The sequence below is a fragment of the Ranitomeya variabilis genome, chromosome 2 (genome assembly GCF_051348905.1).
Source record: "Ranitomeya variabilis isolate aRanVar5 chromosome 2, aRanVar5.hap1, whole genome shotgun sequence".
Classification (NCBI taxonomy): domain Eukaryota; kingdom Metazoa; phylum Chordata; class Amphibia; order Anura; family Dendrobatidae; genus Ranitomeya; species Ranitomeya variabilis.
This window is the reverse complement of record NC_135233.1, coordinates 491,425,517-491,450,678: the sequence shown is the minus strand read 5'-3', so window position 1 is coordinate 491,450,678 and position 25,162 is coordinate 491,425,517. Positions and strand designations below refer to the sequence as shown.

At 45.3% G+C, this 25,162-nt stretch overlaps 1 protein-coding gene and 1 pseudogene across 2 annotated transcripts; both read left to right on the top strand.

The window, feature by feature from the left end:
- The first annotated feature begins 1,419 nt into the window (after positions 1 to 1,419).
- On the top strand, positions 1,420 to 15,358 carry LOC143806908 (mitoguardin 2-like). Its single transcript, XM_077287924.1, has 4 exons — positions 1,420 to 5,075; positions 5,721 to 5,857; positions 6,759 to 6,892; positions 15,133 to 15,358. Exons 2-4 carry the CDS (start codon positions 5,764 to 5,766, stop codon positions 15,145 to 15,147), a joined length of 243 nt encoding a protein of 80 aa, XP_077144039.1. The 5' UTR covers positions 1,420 to 5,075; positions 5,721 to 5,763; the 3' UTR covers positions 15,148 to 15,358.
- Positions 15,359 to 15,622: 264 nt separating this feature from the next.
- On the top strand, positions 15,623 to 24,419 carry LOC143803861 (mitoguardin 2-like; annotated as a pseudogene). The gene is made up of 5 exons (XR_013220961.1): positions 15,623 to 15,667; positions 18,590 to 18,724; positions 22,788 to 22,841; positions 23,208 to 23,324; positions 23,645 to 24,419. The product of XR_013220961.1 is annotated as a mitoguardin 2-like (transcript).
- Positions 24,420 to 25,162: the final 743 nt, after the last annotated feature.

Sequence of the window (25,162 nt, the reverse complement as noted above, 5' to 3'; positions counted from 1 at the left end):
GGCTTGGATTCCGGTCTGGCACTCAGTTCTCTCAAGGGTCAGATCTCGGCATTATCCGTGTTGTTCCATTGTAGGATTGCTGCTAACCTGCAGGTCAGGACTGTCGTTCAGGGGGTCTCTCATGTGGTACCCCCCTATAGAATGCCGTTAGAGACTTGGGATCTCAATTTGGTTCTGAGTGTTCTTCAGGAGTCCCCTTTTGAACCTCTGCAGGATGTTTCGCTGATTGTCCTCTCCTGGAAGGTCGCCTTCCTTGTGGCAGTAACCTCTATCAGGCGACTCTCAGAGTTGGCCGCCCTGTCTTGCCGGGCGCCCTTCCTTTCCTTCCACCAAGATAAAGTAGTCCTACGTCCACCTCCGTCTTTTCTTCCCAAGGTGGTTTCATCCTTCCACCTTAATGAAGATATCGTTCCTCCCTCCTTTTGCCCACAGCCAAGACATAGGGTTGTAAAGGCCCTTCACACCTTGGACATGGTACGGGCCCTCAGGAGGTACGTTTCTAGGACCGCCCCCTTCCGCAAGTCAGACTCCCTCTTTGTGCTCCCAGAGGGTCACAGAAAGGGTTTAGCTGCTTCTAAAGCCACGATAGCCAGATGGATCCGATCAGCTATTCAAGAATCTTATTGGGTCAGGGGCAGACCTATCCCGGCGGGGATTAGGGCACACTCAACTCGGTCAGTGGGTGCTTCCTGGGCCATTCGGCACCAGGCGTCGGCGGAGCAGGTTTGCAAGGCCGCAACATGGTCCAGCCTGCATACCTTCACAAAGCACTACAATGTCAACACTCATTCTTCTGCGGATGCGGCCCTTGGCAGACGTGTTCTGCAAGCAGCTGTTGCGCATTTATAGTCAGTTGGTACACGGAGTTATTGGGTTATATTGTTCCCCACCCAGGGACTGCTTTGGGACGTCCCATGGTTCTGTGTCCCCCAATGTAGCGAAGGAGAAAAAGGGATTTTTGTGTACTCACCGTAAAATCCTTTTCTCCGAGCCACTCATTGGGGGACACAGCTCCCACCCTGTTAGCCTTATGGCTTGTTTTCTTTTTGGCTCTTTGCTTACTCTGTCATGTTGTACTCTTAATATTATGTTATATGTTGTTAATAATCTCCTACTGCTTTTACACTGAACTGGATCTCTGGAAGCCAGCATAAGGGTGTATACTGCAGGGGAGGAGCTAACTATTTTTGTCTCAACTTAGTGTCAGCCTCCTACAGTAGTGACAGCAGCATAACACCCATGGTTCTGTGTCCCCCCCAATGAGTGGCTCGGAGAAAAGGATTTTATGGGGAGTACACAAAAATCCCTATATTTCCATTTTCCCGTTAGGGTTGGGGCTAAAGTTAGGGTTAGGGTTTGAATAAGGCTAGATTCACATTGCGTTAAAGCAGCCCGTTCAACACATGCGTTAAACGGGCTGCTTTAACGCAAGTGCCGAAATGTGATCACGCTAGCGGTGACGGACCCGTAAACGCTGCAGCCCGCATTCCAGGGTCCGTCACGCAATGACGGCACATCGCTAGCGCACGCCCATTTTGGGCATGCGCTAGCGATGCGTCTGACATAGGGCTTAATGGCGGCGTCAACGGACTGCTTACACCGTGGTGTAACGCAGTCCGTCTAACGGACTGGGGAAACGTAGTGTGAGCCTAGCCGTAGGGTTAGGGGTTTGTTGGAGTTAGAGGTGTGGTTAGGGTTATGGTTAGGGTTGGAATTAGAATTAGGGGTGTGTTGGGGTTAGGGTTGGAGTCAGAATTGGGGTTTTTCCACTGTTGAGGCACATCACGGGCTCTCCAAACGCGACATGGCATCTGATCTTAATTCCAGCCAATTTTGCATTGAAAAGTAAAACAGTGCTCCTTCCCTTCCAAGCTCTGCCATGCGCCCAAACAGTGGTTTACCCCCACATATGGGGTATCAGCGTACTCGGGACAAATTGCACAACAACTTTTGGGGTCCAATTTCTCCTGTTACCCTTGGGAAAATAAAAATTGGGGTCGAAAAGGTAATTTTTCTGAAAAAAATGATTTTTTATTTTTACCGTTCTATATTTTAAAACTTCTGTGAAGCACTTGGGGGTTCAACGTTCTCACCACACATTTAGATAAGTTCTTTAGGGGGTCTACTTTCCAAAATGGTGTCACTTGTGGAGAGTTTCCACTGTTTAGGCACATGAGAGGCTCTTCAAACGCGACATGGCTCCCGATCTCAATTCCAGCCAATTTTGCTTTGAAAAGTCAAACGGTGCTCCTTCTCTTCCAAGCTCTTCCATGCGCCCTCACTATATGGCACTATTCAGACCCCCACTATATGGCACTATAACCTCCAAACACAGAGTATAACAGCCCTGGCTCACATCGCAAACCCGATTTCTCCAGCGATGCTCTAGGAGTGCTGAACGCTTATGGAGGAAAACACGCACACCAGAAGACCTCATCCACTTCAAATTTATGTTAAGGACCTATAATTCTGCCTTTCACCTCGCCAAACAGACTTACTTCACTACCCTGATCTTCTCACTATCCAACATCCCCAAGAAACTTTTTGACACCTTTCACTCCCTCCTCAGGCCAAAAGCACATGCCCCACAAGCCCCTATCACAGACATTTGTGCAGATGACCTGGCCTCCCACTTTATAGAGAAAATAGACAATATCCGCCAGGAAATCCGCTCCCAATCACCAAGTTCAGTGACTCCCATCCCTCCCTGCATTTCCCCTGGCTCACTCTCCACATTCAATCCCATCACAGAAGAAGTCTCCAAGCTCCTCTCCTCTTCTCGTCCGACTACATGCACTACTGACCCCATTCCCTCACATATCCATTCTCTCTCTCCAGTGTCGCAGCTCACCTAACTACAATCTTTAATCTCTCTCTCTCCTCTGGCATTTTCCCCTCCTCCTTCAAGCATTCTATCATTACTCCATTACTAAAGAAACCCACCCTCGACCCATCCTGCACAAACAACTACAGACCAGTCTCCAATCTCCCCTTCATCTCTAAACTCTTGGAGCGCCTGATCTACTCCCTCCTTACCCGTTACCTCTCCTAGATTTCTATACAGGGAAGAGGGGGGGGCTATATCTCAGGAACGGAAAGGCGCAGGAACAAAAGAAAAACCGTGCCGGATTCAGGAAAAAAAATGTTCACGTCAAATCACTGGCACCCTTTAAGGTGCATTCACAACTGCAGATTTCCATATTTCTAATGTTCACATGGTACAATACAAACTGCATGGGGTTAAATAATTGCTAATATGGTCCCCGTAGGGTTGACATATTGTTGGCAGTACATCCCATGCTCTCATGACAACATTTGCTGCCAACAACTATGATTTTTAGGGTTATTACACTTATATACGCTCATGGCTTTTCCTAAGGACACACCTTTAATGTACGGTAGGTGCTGGTCTCGCTAATCTCAAGGATGGGGCATATGTCAGTGTAGAGGTGGTCCAAATTCCTACTTCTGTTTGATTTCCAACCACCTCTCCCCTCACAGGAGCCCATGACGGGGCCCTGCTCTTGATATATGCAGGCCCCATTGATGGGATCCGCATCTACTATTCATTTATGGCACATTCTGTGGGTATGTGATGTGTGGTCACCTGTCGTTCTTTATTAATTTTCCTGGAGTGATCATGTGCCGGACATTCACATGACCGATCCCTGCAAGCCAATCTCTGGCCTCCGAGGTCATGTGCTGTACTTGCATGCATTACCGCAGAGGCCAGTGATTGGCTGCAGTGGTCCCATGGTTCTACATCTTAGCCCTGGCAGCTCATCAGCTGAAGAGACGGAAACACAAGAGAAAACATAACCGCAGGAGGTGGAGATCTGAAGGCAAGAGGAGTCCCACCAGTCGTGTTACCTGTCAGACGCTCCTCTTCTGTACAGAAAGGTTAGTCACTCTAATGGACAAAGATTACGAGGGGCGGCACCATTATCGGCTCATACCCCATTACCAGCTCGCTATCTGATGCTTGCATTTGAGCCAATAACTGTAAAGTGGGAGAGGTTTTATGTAAAGGCTTCAGTCCTCACATTGTGGAATTTACTGCCGTGATGGACTGATAATCTCAGGACATTCCTGTCTGATGTTTATAGACACTTGTCCTGGACTGTGGAAAGCACCACATGTGCAATATTCTGGATGAGACTGCACAGACAGTACTGACTTGTCCTCGGCAGCCTCGCTTTTCCTTGTAATGTCCCCTATGTAGCCTTAGGATCTGCACAGACGATGTGGATGTCCTGCAGACATATGCACATTTTAAGTCCACGTAGAGCATTGTGGGAAGTCTGATCGGCCCTGGACCTGGTGCTTCAGCTGAGCCCCATTCAGTTTACTAGGTGAAAATGCAACATGTGACAGACCCATGGACTCTGCTCGCTGTACATGAGGTTGAATAGTCACAGATCGGTCAGAGCGCCCAAAATAATCCAAGCCAAAGGTGTCTACAGTGGGCGTGTGAGCATCAGAACAGGACCATTGAGCAATGGAAGAAGGTGCCCTGGTCTGATGAATCAGATTTCACATCATGTGGACGACCGGGTGTTAATGTGCATCATTTACCCTGGGAAGAAATTGTCCAAGGAGGCAATGTTCTGCTGGGAAACCTTGGGTGCTGGCAGTATTTGGATCTTTCTTTGACACATAATACCTGATCTATTCTGACTGATCAGGGTGTATGCATGATGTATATCTCCCCATCTTCTACAATTTGGCTCACCTTTTATAATATTGTGTTTGTGACACTTTCCTTTGCAGCGATGGGGCCCACCATTCAGCACAGTCGCCATATCACTGTGTCTTCCGCCACTTTTGTGACATTTTCACGTGTTCGCTGATTAATAATTTAATGTTATATATGTTTGGGGGTTTTCTATCACACGCATTGGGAAGGAACATCAGTACTGGTGGTGCTTTTTTATATCTAATTTTCCTTTGTTTTCATACCCTTTTAGGATGCTCGCGCAGGGTACAAAGTCCCAGCAATAAAAGCAATGACACGTTGAGTGGCATCTCTTCGATTGAACCAAGCAAGCACTCCAGCTCCACTCAGTCTGGCATCGGTAAGCTTCGCCGCTGTTACATCAGGGGAATGATTCTGAGTCCGCTTCTTATGCTAAATAGAAAAAATACCATAATCAGGTGAGGCTAAAGCCTTTGTTCTAGGTGTATAAGTTATCCCTTCTGCCTAGGATTGATCACGGGCGGGGGACCCCCACCAGTCTCAAGAATGTGGCCCTGCGGCATGTGCATCTATTCCATTCATTCTCTAATGGACTGCCGGAGACTGCCGAGTGCTGTGCAGTCTTATAGAGAATGAATGGAGCGGAAATGTGCACATGCTAGAACTCTGTTCCATTCAGAGAGGATTGGACCATGGATCAGACCCCCAGCAGTCAACATGTTATTCCCCATCCTATCAATATACTTGGCATTGGTTTGTATCCTGGGAGGCTGATTCATGTACAGCCAGGATGCTTAGGGTTGACATCTTTTTAGTGAATCTGCCTTTTGGAGCCAATGTAAATAGTATTTTAGGGATCTGCATAAATAATACGTACATATATTTGTAGCCTGAATCGCTCACTTTGTTGTGGGTGCGCCCACTAATATACAGCACTTATAGACTCATAAGTGCAATAATATACTTATGGCGTCCTGTGGACTTCTAAAAAGTTGTGTCTGAAAAATTGCATTGCCCTCCATAGATCTCGCTTGGTTAGGTAGTGGCGGTCAACTCTTCCAACGCAAATGCTACTTCGCTGGCATCATGGGAGCCCCGAGAAATGGATGGAACAGCTCGCTGCCGCTGATGAGTCTGAAGCAGAACATCTTTACATTCAAGGTAGGATTTACTGCAGTCATAAATCACAAATCATAGATGACATGACATGGAGACTGTTATTATAAGCAGAGAGGTGTTAAAAGGAGCATATAGCATGCCAAAATACCTTTTTGATGTGTTAACCCCCTGAATGATGAATGGGATGGTAGAATGAAGCCCCATTGTGATAGGTGTCACTTTAAACACTTGGAATGCTTTTATGTATCCAAATCATTCTGAGATTTTGTTGTTGTTTTTTGCGTGACACATTGTACTTTATTATTATACATTTTTATAGCGCCATTTATTCCACGGCGCTTTACATGTGAAATACGGGGCAAATACTTTACTTTACGGGGCACAGACTTTATATTAATAGTAAATTCAGGTTGAAGAGTTTTAAATCTATTTTATTGAAAAATACAATTTTTCTAAATTTTAGTCTTTCTGCCCTTAAGACAGTCATAGTACACACAATAGTTAATATTTACCATGTCTCGTGTATGTCGGCATCATTTTTTAAATATTTTTTTTTTTTAGCATTTTGATGTAACAACGAAAACCTGTAAAACATTGGAACTTTTTTTTAAAAAAAATTTTAAGATCCGATTTTATCATTTTAATAAGGAACAACAAATAAAAATTACCCCACCTTTGTTAAAGCAATTTTTCCTGAGCAAAGCAATACCCCCACATGAGGGCATAATCTGAAGGGAAGAACTGCTTTTTGGCTTTTGGAGCAAATGGTGATCAGGTGCCATATCACATTTGATGATCCGTTACGTACTGTTACGGTAGAAATATGTGGTTCCCACATCGTGCCACTGTAGTTTCTCATCCCATGAACTGTTAAGCATGTTTCTTGATCAGAATTGCTTTTTTTATTTATTTTTTTTATTAAATTGACTTTATTGCTAATTAGGAGTGGAACTTTTTGAAGAGGCTCTGCATAAGTGGGAGCTGGCACTGAATATTGGGCAGAGGTGCAGCTCCAATACCCCGACCGCACAGAGTAGTGAAGTCATGAATGATGAGTCATCTGCAAGTATACTCGAGGTTAGACCATGTCTATAGTGAAATATGTGTATTATATGTTCTGCTAATAATTTGTAATAAGATGGTTTTCTGTAAATGTAAGGGCTCATTCTCCGCCTATATTGCTAGGAGAGACGCACAGACCTCACATCCATCTTGTATTAATAGGAGAGACGCACAGACCTCACATCCATCCTATATTACCAGGAGAGATGCAGACCTCACATCCATCTTGTATTACTAGGAGAGACACACAGACTTCACATCTATCTTGTATTACTAGGAGAGACGCACAGACCTCACATCCATCTTGTATTACTAGGAGAGACACACAGACCTCACATCCAGCCTATATTACTAGGATAGACACACTGACCTCCCATCCATCCTATAATACTAGGAGAGACACACAGACCTCACATCCATCTTGTATTACTAGGAGAGACACACAGAACTCACATCCAGCCTATATTATTGGGAGAGTCACAGACCTCACATCCATCCTATATTACCAGGAGAGATGCAGATTTCATATCCATCCTATATTACTAGGAGAGACGCACAGACCTCACATCCATCTTGTATTACTAGGAGAGACACACAGACCTCACATCCATCTTGTAGTACTAGGAGAGACACACAGACCTCACATCCATCTTGTATTACTAGGAGAGACACACAGACCTCACATCCATCTTGTATTACTAGGAGAGACACACAGACCTCACATCCAGCCTATATTACTGGGAGAGGCACACAGACCTCACATCCATCTTGTAATACTAGGAGAGACACACAGACTTCACATCCATCTTGTATTGCTAGGAGAGATGCAGACCTTACATTCAGCCTATATTAGTGGGAGAGACACAGCAGTTACATCCAGCCTATATTACTAGGAGAGACACACAGACCTCACATCCATCTTGTATTACTAGGAGAGACACACAGACCTCACATCCATCTTGTATTACTAGGAGAGACACACAGACCTCACATCCATCTTGTATTACTAGGAGAGACACACAGACCTCACATCCATCTTGTATTACTAGGAGAGACACACAGACCTCACATCCAGCCTATATTACTAGGAGAGACACACAGACCTCACATCCAGCCTATATTACTAGGAGAGACGCACAGACCTCACATCCATCTTGTATTACTAGGAGGGACACACAGACCTCACATCCAGCCTATATTACTAGGATAGACACACTGACCTCCCATCCAGCCTATATTACTAGGAGAGACGCACAGACCTCACATCCATCTTGTATTACTAGGAGAGACACACAGACTTCACATCCAGCCTATTGTTATGACCCCAATGGCGAGGGTCTCAGAGGAACGTGGAAGTCTGCAGAATACAAAAATCCAGCTCATAGGGCAGTGGTAACTGGGTTGACCATATATCTACTCCTAACGCCAACACTAGAAGTAGCCGGGGATCATTCCTACGTTGATTCTAGATGACACGCGCCAGCCGGAGAATCTAGCTACCCCTAGTAGAGGAAAACAAAGACCTTTCTTGCCTCCAGAGAAGGGAACCCCAAAGCTGGATAGAAGCCCCCCACAAATAATAACGGTGAGGTAAGAGGAAATGACAAACACAGAAATTAACCAGGTTTAGCACAGAGAGGCCCGCTTACTGATAGCAGAATAAAGAAAGGTAACTTATATGGTCAACAAAAACCCTATCAAAATCCACACTGGAAATTCAAGAACCCCCGAACCGTCTAACGGTCCGGGGGGAGAACACCAGCCCCCTAGAGCTTCCAGCAAAGGTCAGGATATAGATTTGGAACAAGCTGGACAAAAATACAAAACCAAAACAAATAGCAAAAAGCAAAAAGCAGACTTAGCTGATATAACTGGAACCAGGATCAGTAGACAAGAGCACAGCAGACTAGCTCTGATAACTACGTTGCCAGGCATTGAACTGAAGGTCCAGGGAGCTTATATAGCAACACCCCTAACTAACGACCCAGGTGCGGATAAAAGGAATGACAGAAAAACCAGAGTCAAAAAACTAGTAACCACTAGAGGGAGCAAAAAGCAAATTCACAACAGTACCCCCCCCTTAGTGAGGGGTCACCGAACCCTCACCACGACCACCAGGGCGATCAGGATGAGCGGCATGAAAGGCACGAACTAAATCGGCCGCATGAACATCAGAGGCGACCACCCAGGAATTATCCTCCTGACCATAGCCCTTCCACTTGACCAGGTACTGAAGCCTCCGCCTGGAGAGGCGAGAATCCAAGATCTTCTCCACCACGTACTCCAACTCGCCCTCAACCAACACCGGAGCAGGAGGCTCAGCAGAAGGAACTACAGGCACAATGTACCGCCGCAACAAGGACCTATGAAATACATTGTGAATAGCAAACGACACAGGAAGATCCAGACGAAAAGATACAGGATTAAGGATTTCCAATATCTTGTAAGGCCCAATAAAACGAGGTTTAAATTTGGGAGAGGAGACCTTCATAGGAACAAAGCGGGAAGAAAGCCATACCAAATCCCCAACGCGTAGTCGGGGACCCACACCGCGGCGGCGGTTGGCAAAGCGCTGAGCCCTCTCCTGTGACAACTTCAAGTTGTCCACCACATGATTCCAGATCCGCTGCAACCTATCCACCACAGAATCCACCCCAGGACAGTCAGAAGGCTCCACATGACCCGAAGAAAAGCGAGGATGGAAACCAGAGTTGCAGAAAAAAGGCGAAACCAAGGTGGCGGAACTAGCCCGATTATTAAGGGCAAACTCAGCCAACGGCAAGAATGTCACCCAATCGTCCTGATCAGCAGAGACAAAACACCTCAAATAAGCCTCCAAAGTCTGATTGGTTCGCTCCGTCTGTCCATTAGTCTGAGGATGGAAAGCAGACGAAAACGACAAATCAATGCCCATCCTACTACAAAAGGATCGCCAGAACCTGGAAACGAACTGGGATCCTCTGTCTGACACAATATTCTCAGGGATGCCGTGCAAACGAACCACGTTCTGGAAAAACACAGGAACCAGATCGGAAGAGGAAGGCAGCTTAGGCAAAGGAACCAAATGGACCATCTTGGAGAAGCGATCACATATCACCCAGATAACGGACATGCCCTGAGATAGCGGAAGATCAGAAATGAAATCCATGGAGATATGTGTCCAAGGTCTCTTCGGGACAGGCAAGGGCAAGAGCAAACCGCTGGCACGAGAACAGCAAGGCTTAGCTCGAGCACAAGTCCCACAGGACTGCACAAATGACCGCACATCCCTTGACAAGGAAGGCCACCAAAAGGACCTGGCCACCAGATCTCTGGTGCCAAAAATTCCCGGGTGACCTGCCAACACCGAGGAATGAACCTCGGAAATGACTCTGCTGGTCCACTTATCCGGGACAAACAGTCTGTCAGGTGGACAAGACTCAGGCCTATCAGCCTGAAATCTCTGCAACACACGTCGCAGATCCGGAGAAATAGCTGACAAGATAACTCCATCTTTAAGAATACCAACAGGATCAGCGACTTCAGGAGCATCAGGCACAAAGCTCCTAGAAAGAGCATCGGCCTTCACATTCTTTGAACCTGGTAAATACGAGACAACAAAATCAAAGCGGGAGAAAAACAATGACCAGCGGGCCTGTCTCGGATTAAGGCGTTTAGCAGACTCGAGATACATCAGATTTTTGTGATCAGTCAAGACCACCACACGATGCTTAGCACCCTCGAGCCAATGACGCCACTCCTCAAATGCCCATTTCATGGCCAACAACTCCCGATTGCCCACCATCATAATTTCGCTCGGCAGGCGAAAACTTCCTAGAGAAAAAGGCACAAGGTTTCATAACAGAGCAACCAGGGCCTCTCTGCGACAAAACGGCCCCTGCTCCAATCTCTGAAGCATCCACCTCAACCTGAAAGGGAAGTGAGACATCGGGCTGGCACAAAACAGGCGCCGAAGTAAACCGGCGTTTCAACTCCTGGAAAGCCTCCACGGCAGCAGGAGCCCAGTTAGCTACATCGGAGCCCTTCTTGGTCATATCCGTCAAAGGTTTCACAATGCTAGAAAAATTAGCGATAAAACGACGGTAGAAGTTAGCGAAACCCAAGAACTTCTGAAGACTCTTAACTGACGAGGGCTGAGTCCAATCAAGAATAGCTCGGACCTTGACTGGGTCCATCTCCACAGCAGAAGGGGAAAAAATGAACCCCAAAAAGGGAACCTTCTGTACACCAAAGAGACATTTTGAGCCCTTGACAAACAAAGAATTTTCACGCAAAATTTTAAAGACCAACCTGACCTGCTCCACATGCGAATCCCAATTCTCAGAAAAAACCAAAATATCATCCAGATAAACAATCAAAAATTTATCCAGATACTTCCGGAAAATGTCATGCATAAAGGACTGAAAAACTGAAGGCGCATTGGAGAGCCCAAAAGGCATCACCAAGTACTCAAAATGACCTTCGGGCGTATTGAATGCGGTTTTCCATTCATCACCTTGCTTAATGCGCACAAGGTTGTACGCACCACGAAGGTCTATCTTGGTGAACCACTTGGCACCTTTAATCCGGGCAAACAAGTCAGACAACAGCGGTAAAGGATACTGAAATTTGACAGTGATCTTATTTAAAAGCCGATAATCAATACAAGGCCTCAAAGATCCGTCCTTTTTTGCCACAAAAAAGAATCCCGCACCAAGAGGGGAAGAAGACGGACGAATATGTCCTTTCTCCAGAGACTCCTTGATATATGAACGCATAGCGGTATGTTCAGGTACCGACAGATTAAACAGTCTTCCCTTAGGAAATTTACTGCCTGGGATCAAATCTATAGCACAGTCACATTCCCTATGAGGAGGCAGTGCACTGGACTCAGACTCACTGAAGACATCCTGATAATCAGACAAATACTCAGGAACTTCCGAAGGCGTAGAAGAAGCAATAGACACAGGCAGGGAATCCCCATGAATACCACGACAGCCCCAACTTGAGACTGACATAGCCTTCCAGTCCAGGACTGGATTATGGGTCTGTAACCATGGCAGCCCTAAAACAACCAAATCATGCATTTTATGTAAAACCAGGAAACGTATCACCTCGCGGTGTTCAGGAGTCATGCACATGGTAACCTGTGTCCAATACTGCGGTTTATTTGCTGCCAATGGCGTAGCATCAATACCCCTAAGAGGAATAGGATTTACTAATGGTTCAAGAGTAAAACCACAGCGCTTAGCAAATGACAGATCCATAAGACTCAGGGCAGCACCTGAATCTACAAACGCCATGACAGGATAAGACGACAGTGAGCAAATCAAAGTTACAGACAGAATAAATTTAGGTTGCAAATTACCAACGGTGACAGGACTAACAACCTTAGCTATACGTTTAGAGCATGCTGAGATAACATGTGTAGAATCACCACAGTAGTAGCACAAGCCATTCCGGCGTCTATGAATTTTCCGCTCATTTCTAGTCAGGATTCTATCACATTGCATTAAATCAGGTGTCTGTTCAGACAACACCATGAGGGAATTTGCGGTTTTTCTATCACATTGCACCGAATTAGGTGTCTGTTCAGACAACACCATGAGGGAATTTGCGGTTTTGCGCTCCCGCAACCGCCGGTCAATTTGAATAGCCAGTGCCATAGTATCATTCAGACCTGTGGGAATGGGAAAACCCACCATAACATTCTTAATGGCTTCAGAAAGGCCATTTCTAAAATTAGCGGCCAGTGCACACTCGTTCCAATGTGTCAGCACGGACCATTTCCGAAATTTTTGGCAATACACTTCAGCCTCGTCCTGCCCCTGAGACATAGCCAGCAAGGCCTTTTCTGCCTGAATCTCAAGATTGGGTTCCTCATAAAGTAAACCGAGCGCCAGAAAAAACGCATCAATATCAGCCAATGCCGGATCTCCTGGCGCCAGCGAAAAAGCCCAATCCTGAGGGTCGCCCCGTAAGAACGAAATAACAATTTTTACTTGCTGAGCAAAGTCTCCAGATGAACAGGGTCTCAGGGACAAAAACAATTTACAATTATTCACGAAATTCCTAAACTTAAACCTGTCTCCGGAAAACAGTTCAGGAATCGGTATTTTAGGTTCTGACCTAGGATTTCTGATAACATAGTCTTGTATGCCCTGCACACGAGTAGCCAGCTGGTCCACACTTGTAATCAAGGTCTGGACATTCATGTCTGCAGCAAGCATAGCCACTCTGAGGTAAAGGGGAAGAAGAAAGAAAAAAAAAAAACTCAGAATCTTCTTTCTTATAATCCCTCTTCTGCAATGCATTAAACATTTAATACTGGCCTGGCAAACTGTTATGACCCCAATGGCGAGGGTCTCAGAGGAACGTGGAAGTCTGCAGAATACAAAAATCCAGCTCATAGGGCAGTGGTAACTGGGTTGACCATATATCTACTCCTAACGCCAACACTAGAAGTAGCCGGGGATCATTCCTACGTTGATTCTAGATGACACGCGCCAGCCGGAGAATCTAGCTACCCCTAGTAGAGGAAAACAAAGACCTTTCTTGCCTCCAGAGAAGGGAACCCCAAAGCTGGATAGAAGCCCCCCACAAATAATAACGGTGAGGTAAGAGGAAATGACAAACACAGAAATGAACCAGGTTTAGCACAGAGAGGCCCGCTTACTGATAGCAGAATAAAGAAAGGTAACTTATATGGTCAACAAAAACCCTATCAAAATCCACACTGGAAATTCAAGAACCCCCGAACCGTCTAACGGTCCGGGGGGAGAACACCAGCCCCCTAGAGCTTCCAGCAAAGGTCAGGATATAGATTTGGAACAAGCTGGACAAAAATACAAAACCAAAACAAATAGCAAAAAGCAAAAAGCAGACTTAGCTGATATAACTGGAACCAGGATCAGTAGACAAGAGCACAGCAGACTAGCTCTGATAACTACGTTGCCAGGCATTGAACTGAAGGTCCAGGGAGCTTATATAGCAACACCCCTAACTAACGACCCAGGTGCGGATAAAAGGAATGACAGAAAAACCAGAGTCAAAAAACTAGTAACCACTAGAGGGAGCAAAAAGCAAATTCACAACAGCCTATATTACTAGGAGAGACACACAGACCTCACATCCATCTTGCAGTACTAGGAGAGACACACATACCTCACATCCATCTTGCAGTACTAGGAGAGACACACAGACCTCACATCCATCTTGTATTACTAGGAGAGACACACAGACCTCACATCCAGCCTATATTACTAGGAGAGACGCACAGACCTCACATCCATCTTGTATTACTAGGAGAGACACACAGTCTTCACATCCAGCCTATATTACTAGGAGACCCAGCACTCAACTTTGTTGTGAGAGGAAAAACGGATAGTTTATTGTATCCCAATGCAAAACGTTTCGGTCACACATAAGTCAGTAACTGAAAAGTATATATATCAAAACAGTACATAAATTCAGGATAACACAAAATCATAAATAATAAACAAAGTATGTACACAACATAAACATGTACAGCCGTACATGTGCATGGCAAAAGAGAGCTTTCTAAGGTGCGTGTATGGTAACAGAGAGTTACAGATCTACAGTGGCACAGTGAGTGAGAAGAGGGGTATAGATAAATACATACCAAGAACTGGAATGAAGATAAATGCTAGTGGCTATATGTGCTGCCTAGGATGAAAGGCCACCCAATTTGAGGGACAATCTAGTTAAAGCCGACATCGGGACAGGGGATCAGCGTAGACAAACTTTTCTATCACGCCCCAAGACTGGTACATTTCCATGCCTCCATTGTGCACAATGTCATAACGTGCTCAAGGGAAACACTTTCCAACATCCCAGATCAGGCAAGACGTTTAAGATTAACCATTTCTTTACATGTGAGTCCTCTCACGTCGTGTACCTCATCAAGTGCCCCTGTGGGCTATTATACGTGGGTGAGACCACACAGTCAGTGAGAGATAGGATCTCAAAGCACAAATCTACAATCCGGTGCAAAAACTTACTCCTGCCGATCCCATACCATTTTCATACATTGGGCCACTCTGTTTCTCAATTACGATACCAGGTTATTGATAGCGTCCCACCCCCAAGGAGAGGCGGCAACAGAGTCGCTTTACTACACAAAAAAGAGGCGTTTTGGATCCATACTTTGGAGACGTTGGCTCCCAAAGGTCTCAACCGTGATTACGAGCTTATGGCGTTTGTTTGACAGTTGTTGCTATGTATGATTACTAATGTGCTCTTCTCTATCTTTTTAGAGTCGTCTGTACTGATTTATTGGCACCACGGATCACGAGCACCACCTTATCCACCTGTTGTCACTGTGCTCCGGACTAGTCACGTCCACCCCCATCATCCCTTTGTCTTTTATCTTCTTTTATTTTCATTATATCTGGTCACTTACTGTCACGTTCCCGTATCTCTAGGAACACTAGTTCAGCTCTATACTACTTGTCATTAGCATAATAAAATACTATGCACTCATCAGAATTGGTCTCCTTTTCTCCTTTCTTTTTTTCTATTCCTCACGCTATGTTAGCGCTGCCTTTTAGCCCCTTGCTCCTTGTCCACACACCATGGCGTACATAAGCTCTGTAAACACGCCTCTCCCAACATGGTGACTGATTCATTTACCCTGACACCCGGTGCCCCACTTCCGGGATGTCACATCCGGTCTATACTCTCTTCCTATACTGACTCTAATCCTACACATAGCGAACAGCACAGTGCAGCCCTGCCTCATCCATCATGGCGACGGGACATCTCTGTGTGATGACCGGTGCCCCACTTCCGGTACGTCATATCCGGCTTCTGCCGCCTCGCCTTGCACCTCCACACAGTGCGATATGCACTGTCTGTCTCAGAGCGTCATTTCCGCCCCACTTGGGGCTATGACGCTCCGCAGCATACATCGCTATTTCCGGCAGTTATTCCGCCCCTTGGTGTATATAAAGCCCCATCCTTCCAGATTCCTCACTCATACAGCGGTGGACACCGCGGAATCAGCCATCTACAAGGTAAACCATTAGGGACATTGCACCATCTTGGCCCCACACACTCATTATGGTACTTTTTATGGTACTTATATGACTGCCCTATCTCCTTTAGGCTGCATCAGGAGACTCTCATTCGCGCTGAACTCAGGAAATCATTGGTAGGCATAAAGTAACATGCTTTCTACCTGTTTCACGTTTTCACACCCCCGGATGTAACCGGTCTTGCCATGTCTTTACTTTCATCCTAGGCAGCACTTATAAAAAACACCAGAACACAGGCAGAGATGCTTACCTGTTCAAGGCCTCCAACAATTGCACTACCCAGGGTGCACCAGGCCCAAGTAAAGATAGCAAAAACACAGGTGCAAATAATACCGATGCAGCCAACCTACAATCAGGAATTGGCCGCTTGGAGCACCCGTGCACAAAAATAGTCTGTATGTGGCATGTTCACACAGGAATGCAAAGTATATGGTGCAAAGCCTATTAATGACGCCATATATATAGCGGGCTAACCATGATGCATCCTGTGTGAACAGAGGCCGCAGTGTACAGAGCCATCTAGGGCCCAGGCGCACCCTGGAAAAATGTACAGTGCACCAAAAACATAACAATGTATGCAAGGTATTGGTTGATATTATGGCCACAATATTGAAGCTGCCAACCCACGTCAAGGGTCCTTGTATCTTGGCAGTCCTAATCTAAAAAAACACCATTGGAGGAAAAACCTCCACTATACTAAACAAAAAACACCAGAACACAGGCAGAGATGCTTACCTGCTCAAGGCCTGTAAAGAAATGGTTAATCTTAAACGTCTTGCCTGATCTGGGATGTTGGAAAGTGTTTCCCTTGAGCACGTTGTGACATTGTGCACAATGGAGGCATGGAAATGTACCAGTCTTGGGGCGTGATAGAAAAGTTTGTCTACGCTGATCCCCTGTCCCGATGTCGGCTTTAACTAGATTGTCCCTCAAATTGGGTGGCCTTTCATCCTAGGCAGCACATATAGCCACTAGCATTTATCTTCATTCCAGTTCTTGGTATGTATTTATCTATACCCCTCTTCTCACTCACTGTGCCACTGTAGATCTGTAACTCTCTGTTACCATACACGCACCTTAGAAAGCTCTCTTTTGCCATGCACATGTACGGCTGTACATGTTTATGTTGTGTATATACTTTGTTTATTATTTATGATTTTGTGTTATCCTGAATTTATGTACTGTTTTGATATATATACTTTTCAGTTACTGACGAAGGTCTTATGTGTGACCGAAACGTTTTGCATTGGGATACAATAAATTATCCGTTTTTCCTCTCACAACAAAGTTGAGTGCTGGGTTTTGTTATTGCTTGGTCTGAAGGTTTGGGAACCTACCCTTGCACCACTTTAGGTTGTGCACACGTTGATTCATCACATATATTACTAGGAGAGACACACAGACTTCACATCTATCTTGTATTTCTAGGAGAGACACACAGACCTCACATCCATCTTGTATTACTAGGAGAGACACACAGACCTCATATCTATCTTGTATTTCTAGGAGAGACACACAGACCTCACATCCATCTTGTATTACTAGGAGAGACACACAGACCTCACATCCATCTTGTATTACTAGGAGAGACACACGGACTTCCACATCCAGCCTATATTACTGGGAGAGACACACGGCCCTTACATCCAGCCTATATTACTGGGAGAGACACACAGACCTCACATCCATCTTGAATTACTAGGAGAGACACACAGACCTCACATCCAGCCTATATTACTGGGAGAGGCACACAGACCTCACATCCATCTTGTATTACTAGGAGAGACACACAGACCTCACATCCAGCCTATATTACTGGGAGAGGCACACGGCCCTTACATCCAGCCTATATTACTGGGAGAGACACAGTCCTCACATCCAGTCTAAATTACTGGAAGAGATGCTCTTACAAGTGAAAAATCTAAACGTTAGATTAGCCTGCAACCACATATCAGGAGTCTGAAAATGAAGGAATGAAGATTGTTGGCTGAAACTTGGTGCAATCTGATAATCTAAAGGTAACCACTAACCTATGTAGAAGTAGTCATTTCTATTCGGCTGTACAGCTTTCTGTTATGTAGTTCTATTTACCTGTTCTGTAGAGATCAGACATTGGTATCTAGGGAGAAGACGGCAGTAATTAACACATCTGCTTAAGGTACCGTCACACTCGGCGACGCTGCAGCGATATAGACAACGAGCCGACCGCTGCAGCGTCGCTGTTTAGGTCGCTGTAGAGACGTCAAACACAGCAGCTCCAGAACGATGCAGGAGCGATCCGGTGACGTAGCGGTGACGCACTTATCGTTCTCACAGGTCGTTAGCTCCATGTTTAACATTGCTGGCATCGTTGCTTTTGCTGTCAAACACGACGATACACGCCGACCTGACGACCAAATAAAGTTCTGGACTTCTAGCTCCGAGCAGCGATATCACAGCGGGATCCAGATCGCTGCTGCGTGTCAAACACAACGAGATCGCTATCCAGGACGCTGCAACGTCACAGATCGTTGTCGTTCTCGTTGTTAAGTTGTTTAGTGTGAAGGTACCTTTACAGGAACACGTCTCCCAAAGGAGCGTCTTGTGGATTAGTACAAACAGGACTGATAGGTTTGGGGACAGGACTTGGGAGACCTCCTCTCTGGATAGTAAATGTGTGTTGTCTTCTCCCATCCAGGTTGTCTGCATGAATTTCTTTGATATTGTGCTGGATTTTATCCTAATGGATGCCTTTGAGGACCTAGAAAACCCTCCTACCTCGGTGATTGCTGTACTGTGCAACCGTTGATTGTCTGACAGCTTCAAGGAAACAGTAAGAAGGGAGAATTAACCATAAATAATCCTTGTGTATTGTGGAGGATGTTGTGCAGGGAAATAAGAAATCACCAGTTGGAATCTGTTATGTCAAGAAAGTGCTAAAGGACAGTAGAGAAAAGTGTTGCGTCTTAATTATTGAATTCAGATTTCTAATCCGGACCCTAACCCCTCTGGTGTACAACATCTGGTCCCTCATGCTCTAGTGTACAACCTCCGCCCCCCGTCCCCGCCATGATGTCTGCCTTTATAAATGTGACAGACCGGCCAGTGGTGCAGAGATCACTGATATCAGCGCTGTCCTGCAATAGGAGCCACCGAGGTAGCAAGTCCGTTTATGACATTTCTTCCCTCCTAAACCTTTCCCCATCACCTGTGAGTGATATTATTGAGAAGTGGAAGAAACTGAAGCAACTTAGCCACGAAGTGGAGACCCCGTAACTTTACAGAGCGGGGGGCCGAGTGCTGAAGGGCTGAGGGCAGAAAAGTCACCAACGCTCTGGTGACTCCATAACTGCAGAGTCCTGACCTCTGGTATAACATCAGCACAAACACCGAGAGCTTTATGACCAAGCAGCTGCATGCAGCCTTACATCACCAAGCACAATGCCGATCGATGGATGGAGTAGTGTAAAGCTGCCATCACTGGATTCTGGAGGAAACATGTTCTGTGCAGTGATGGATCACACTTCTCTATCTGGCGTCTGGAGGAGTCTGGGTTTGGTGATTCCAGGAGAACGTTACCCCCTGACTGCATTGTGCCGCTGTACAGATGGTTGAGGAGGATAACACTATGGGCTTGTTACCAGGGGTCGGCCTCGACCCCCTTGGTTCCAGTGATGTCCAAAATGTATTGTGCTGAAGCATTAACATTTCACAATAGTAGCTTCCAGCTTTGTGGGAACAGTTTGGGGAAGACCCTTTTCTGTTCCCCATGACTGTGCTCAGCGCACAAGCTCCATACAGACATGGAGGGGGAGTTAAGTGGAAGAACATGACCGTCCGCACAGAGCCTGGACCTCAGCCCCATCCAAGAGCAGAGATTGTGACCCCGGCCTCCCCATAACATCCGGGTCTGACCTCACAAATGCTCTCCTGGATGAAGGGACAAAAATTCCCACAGACGCCTCCAAAATCTTGTAGAAATCCTTCCTAGAAGAGCAGGAGCCGTTATATCTGCAAAGGGGCAGCTCCATATTATGTCTATGGATGTAGGATGGGAGAGAAAATCTACTGTAGGTGTGACGTGGAGGGGGGCACATACTTAGTCTATATGATAAAGTATTTATATACAGGACTGTGCAAAAGTGTTAGTGGGGAAAACCGCTGCAGAGAGAAGCTTTCTAAAATAGTAGTGTAAGGCTATGTGCACACGTTTCGGATTTTGTTGCGGTTCCGCAGCATATTTGCACCAAATCCGCAATGTAGTGCACAACCAATGTTAATCTCTGTGAATCCAGAATTGTTGTGCACATGCTGCAGAAAAATCCACGCCGATTTGCAGCGTTTTATTTTCCTCAGCATGTCTATTCTTTTTGCGGATCTGCAGCGTTTCTGCACCCATTAACTTCCATTGATACAGTCATATCTGCAGCAAAACCGCAGGTGTAAAAAGATTTGCGGATTTGCTGTGGATGTGCGTGCGAAAAACACTGCAAAAAGGCAGGAGGAAGAGTTTGTGGGTGGAGACTGTGTGTGGGCGGAGACTGTGTGGAGAAGATGTGCGGGTATCTGTGGGGGTGTGCGTGTGTGTGCGTGCGGTCTGTGTGTAGGCAGGCATCGTCTGATGGGACTACTAGTCCCATCCAGCTATGTCTGCAGTCACATAGAACAGTGGCAGCATTAGCCGATGATAGGATAAGTAGTCCCATCATCCGGCTACTGTGTTGAATATTAGAAAAAAAAAAAACATTTACATATACACATATAGTACATAATCACCAAACAGCTAATCCCGACGCCCTCGATCGTCTTCAAAAATAGTAAACCAACCCAATATGCCCTGTTCTGATGTAATCCATTTAATAACGAGGGTCCCACGATGATCTGATGTGACTGCTCTTCAGGGGCTCCAGTGATAGTGATAGGAGGTATCCTCCCACATTGTATCACTCCACCGCTTAGAGGTCACTGGAGTTCGTCCTGTCACTTACGGCACTGCTGTGTGAGAAAATTTTCACGCAGCTGTAGTGCCGTAAAGTGAGAGCACGAACTCTGATGAACTACACTGCGGAAAAATCTAAACGTTAGATTAGCCTGCAACCACATATCAGGAGTCTGAAAATGAAGGAATGAAGATTGTTCCTGTAGAGCTGTCACATCTCCCGATGTGATAGCTCTACGCCGGAGATCGTTGTGGGACAGTCGTTATTAAATGGATTACATCAGAACAGGGAGTATTTGTGTTGTGTTTTTTTTTTTTTGCAGTAGAACGAGGGCACCAAGGAATTAGGCGTATAATAAATATGGGAAATTATGTGGTGTTTTATTTCATTAAAAAACTTTATTCTGGCTGTGCTTTTATTTACCGTGTAACAACTATAGGATTAGTAATGGATAGGTATCTTATTGATACCTCTCTATTACTAAACCGGCTTGATGTCACCTTACAATACAAAGGTGACATCAACCCCACAACTGTTACCCCACTTGCCACCGCTACAGGGCAAGTGGGAAGAGAGAGGCTAAGTGCCAGAATTGGTGCATTCTAGAGATGTGCCTTTTCCGGGGTGGCTGAGAGCTGATGTTTGTAGCCAGGGGGGAACCAGTATCCATGGCCCCTTCCTAGGCTATTAATATCAACCCACAGCTGTCCGCATAGCCTTTTCTGGTTATTAATTATAGGGGGGCCCCCATGTCTCTTTTTTTTGGGGGGGGGCTCCTCTATTTTAATAGCCAATAAAGGCTAAATATACAGCTGTGAGCTGATTATTAGTAGCCTGGGAAGATCCATGGGTATTACTCCCTTCCCAAGCTATAAACATCGACCCTCCACAGCCGCTGGCTTTCTCTCTGTGGTTTGGAAAATTGCGCAGGAGCCCACGCCATCTTTTTTTAAAATTAAACAGATATTGCGATTAAGGCTGGGGACACACTTGCGAGAAACTCACATGAGTCTTGCGCCTCAATACCCAGCACTGCTGCCGGCACTCAGGACTAGAGTGTGTGGCTGCATGTATTTCTATGCATCTGAACGCTCCGGCCCGAGTGCCGGCGGCAGTGCCAGGTACTGAGGTGCGAGACTCGTGTGAGTTTCTCGTAAGTGTGTCCCCAGCCTAACACAGATTTTGTATGTGTGTCTTTATTTAACTCTTTATGTATCATTTTATTACGTTTATTACCAAACATCAGGCTTGGTATTCTCTATCTATCTATAGATATATCTGTGTGTGTAAACATTATTCTTCAATGGAGTATGTAAAAGAGGAGGTTGGACAAGAAATTACATCACAAATGCTCTTTTTTTTTTTTTGTTAAATAATATATCTTTATTTAGCTTACAAAAAACGCATACAAATCCGCGCGGATTTTCAACTGCATTTTCTGCCAAGAGAGGAGGAATCCGCCCAGAAAATTCCATAGGCAAATCCACAACGTGTGCACATACCCTGAATAGTTTTATCTTTATCTAGTAACAAAATGCAATTTGCACAATTTTTCAAGCAACTTGGCAAGGAGGTTGTTCCAAACTTGTGTAAATCCTTCTGGGAGGCGTCTGATTGGCTACAAATTTATTCTGCATCAAAACAACAACCCACCCCCTTCCCCAACATCCAGCCACTGTCATTATAAGAACAAGGAGTTCTGGAAGTGATGATCTGGCCCCATAGAATCCCTTATCTCACATCACGCAGTCTGTCTTGGATCACATGAAGACACAGAGGGATTTCCATAAGCCTCATACACAGAAGGTACTCCTGCCGAGTTCCTTCAAAGATTGTGTGCAAGTGACCGAGAAGAAGTGATGAAGAAAGGTCACCAAATATTGATGGGATAATATATTGTATATGTAATATATTGGCTGTAAGATAAGACATTGACTCATTACTTCTTCTCCCCAGGCCTTGGCAACAGCGTGCTGGTCAGCTTTGAAAGCAAAAAGGAGGCTTCTCATGGTGAGGATATCTGCAGTTGGTTAATAAAAATAATGCAAATTTAGATGCATATTTATGCAGATGGGAATTTTTAGAGATATGGGGGCTCCTGAGGGGGGAATACAGTGACTCTGTCAATGTTGCGTTGATGTACATATATTCCGTGTAAGTTCTCTACCTGATGTTAGCAATTGCTATAGCAGTTGCATTATTGGGCGGTCAGATATCAGTGTAGCGCCCCCTCTGGCTATTAGACTGCCTGCTATCATCTGTCACCTTCTGATCCCGGTTTCTGAGATCCCACATTGTACAACCGGATCAGGATTTATAGATGCCGGAATATAATAATTTCACCTTTTATAATTAATGATCATTTATCTTTATCAGGTGCAAGACGGCTTCAAATCACATTTCTACTCCGTATCGGAGCACGTCAGCCCTATACTCGCAGATGGATTTCTAGGTCCAAAGGAAAACTTAACAGAAATTTGTAATTTCTTTAAAGTAAGTTATATAAATTCATTTATCTTTGGGTACTAATAGAAGTTACTCTTTATGTATTTTTCGCTGGGCACAGGGTGTAATTTGACCAAGACATTCAATGACCAGCTGTGACCTCTGGAGGATGGTATGATAACTTTTTATTTCATTTTAGGGGGAGGGGAGAAGCAGCAAAAAGATAAAAAAACAAAACAATTTTTATATTTCAGGTTTTCAGTATAGTATCATAGTATATAGAAGACCTGCTGATCTCCTGTGTGGCTCGGCCGAATTGTACTTTTCTCTCGGTGCGATGACTTCCTTCTTCTTGTGTTTCCCGCCAGCACCAGATTGTGCAGTATTTAAAGGACATGTTGGATTTGGATAAGGTGACATACACTACGGTCCAGTCACTGGCAGAAGACATCCTGCATCTTTCCCGCCAGCGGAGTGACATCCTCCTGGGATATCTTGGTATAGACTCTGTGCGGGAAATGAATGGCGACGTCCATGTTGGTAACGGAGCAGAAGAGCTTCACCTCTGACCCTAGGCGTGATCATACATCAGGAACCAAACATAGAAGTCCAGAAAGAAGAAAAAATAAATGGCACTGAGATTAAATGTAATGTTAGCCCCCCCGCCAAGGGACAACAAAATATAGCGGGGGTCTCATGGCCTCATAGACCCTGCATCATTTAATTCTATGGCTTTCTGTCAGAGAAAGGTCAGGTAAAGGTCAGGTCAATTATCTCTGAAAGTATAAAAGTGGTTTTATCCAGTTTTTTCTGGTATGTTTGGCGCCTATTCTAACGGTTTCCTATTGGCTGTTAGTAGGTTTGGCGCTCTTTTTTTGAATATATAAATCCTTGTTTTGTGGGATTTGGTCATTCTGTCAGCGCAAGAAGATAAAGAAGACCCCACCCTCCCTCCCGTTAATTCTTGTAATTTACTGTCGTGTAGTTTACACAGTAGTGGGAAAATCACCCATGTCTGGCTGGATTGGTTTTTTGGAAAAGTTTGGAACTTTGGTTTTTAATTTGAGGAGTTTATTTATTGGTGATTAATTATTTTATGTAACCCTAAATAAACTACACAGCCATTTTTATCCACAATTAAAGTGTTTGTGTTTTTATTGTATGAATGGGTTTTATGAGGCCATGAGTTACTTTCTGGTATGGAGGGATACACTCTGAATCATTGGCACATTGTGGGAGTGGAGTCACTTGGTGGAGGGTGCTTGCCAGAAATAAAACATGTAGCTAAATCCAAAGGAAGAAGAAAGCAGCAAAAAGGAAGAAGAAAGCAGCAACACTTCCGTTATGTGACGAAGAAACCTTGGTCCCTTATTTCCAATATAAATTCATGGACAAGGTAATCAGAGCAGGGACAGTGCAAGTAAAAGGACGACGGCCTTTTCGCGAACGTATCTTGTCCCTGCTCTGATTACCTTGTCCATGAATTTATATTGGAAATAAAGGACCAAGGTGTCTTCGTCACATAACGGAAGTGTTGCATACATCAGGAACCTACATACTGAGCGTCTAACCCTGGGGTCGGCTTCATCATCTATTTTACAGCTGATAGACCCAGATCCCATCCCTGCGATCCTACTGACCCGCCATACAGACCTCTGATCATACAAGTTAGATTTCGTAGGACCACGGGGGAAGTTGTATCTGTCTTATGCTAGTCAGATGTGGTCTGCATTAGTATCTGATGTCTGTGGCCATCCAGCTGTTGGCCGTGGTTGCTATCCTACTGGGGCTGATCATTGACCCAAAGGATCATCTTCCCAAGTGGTGCACAGACAGCAGAAATCCTGAGGACGAAACCTGAGCTTTTAGCGACTATGTTACCCTAA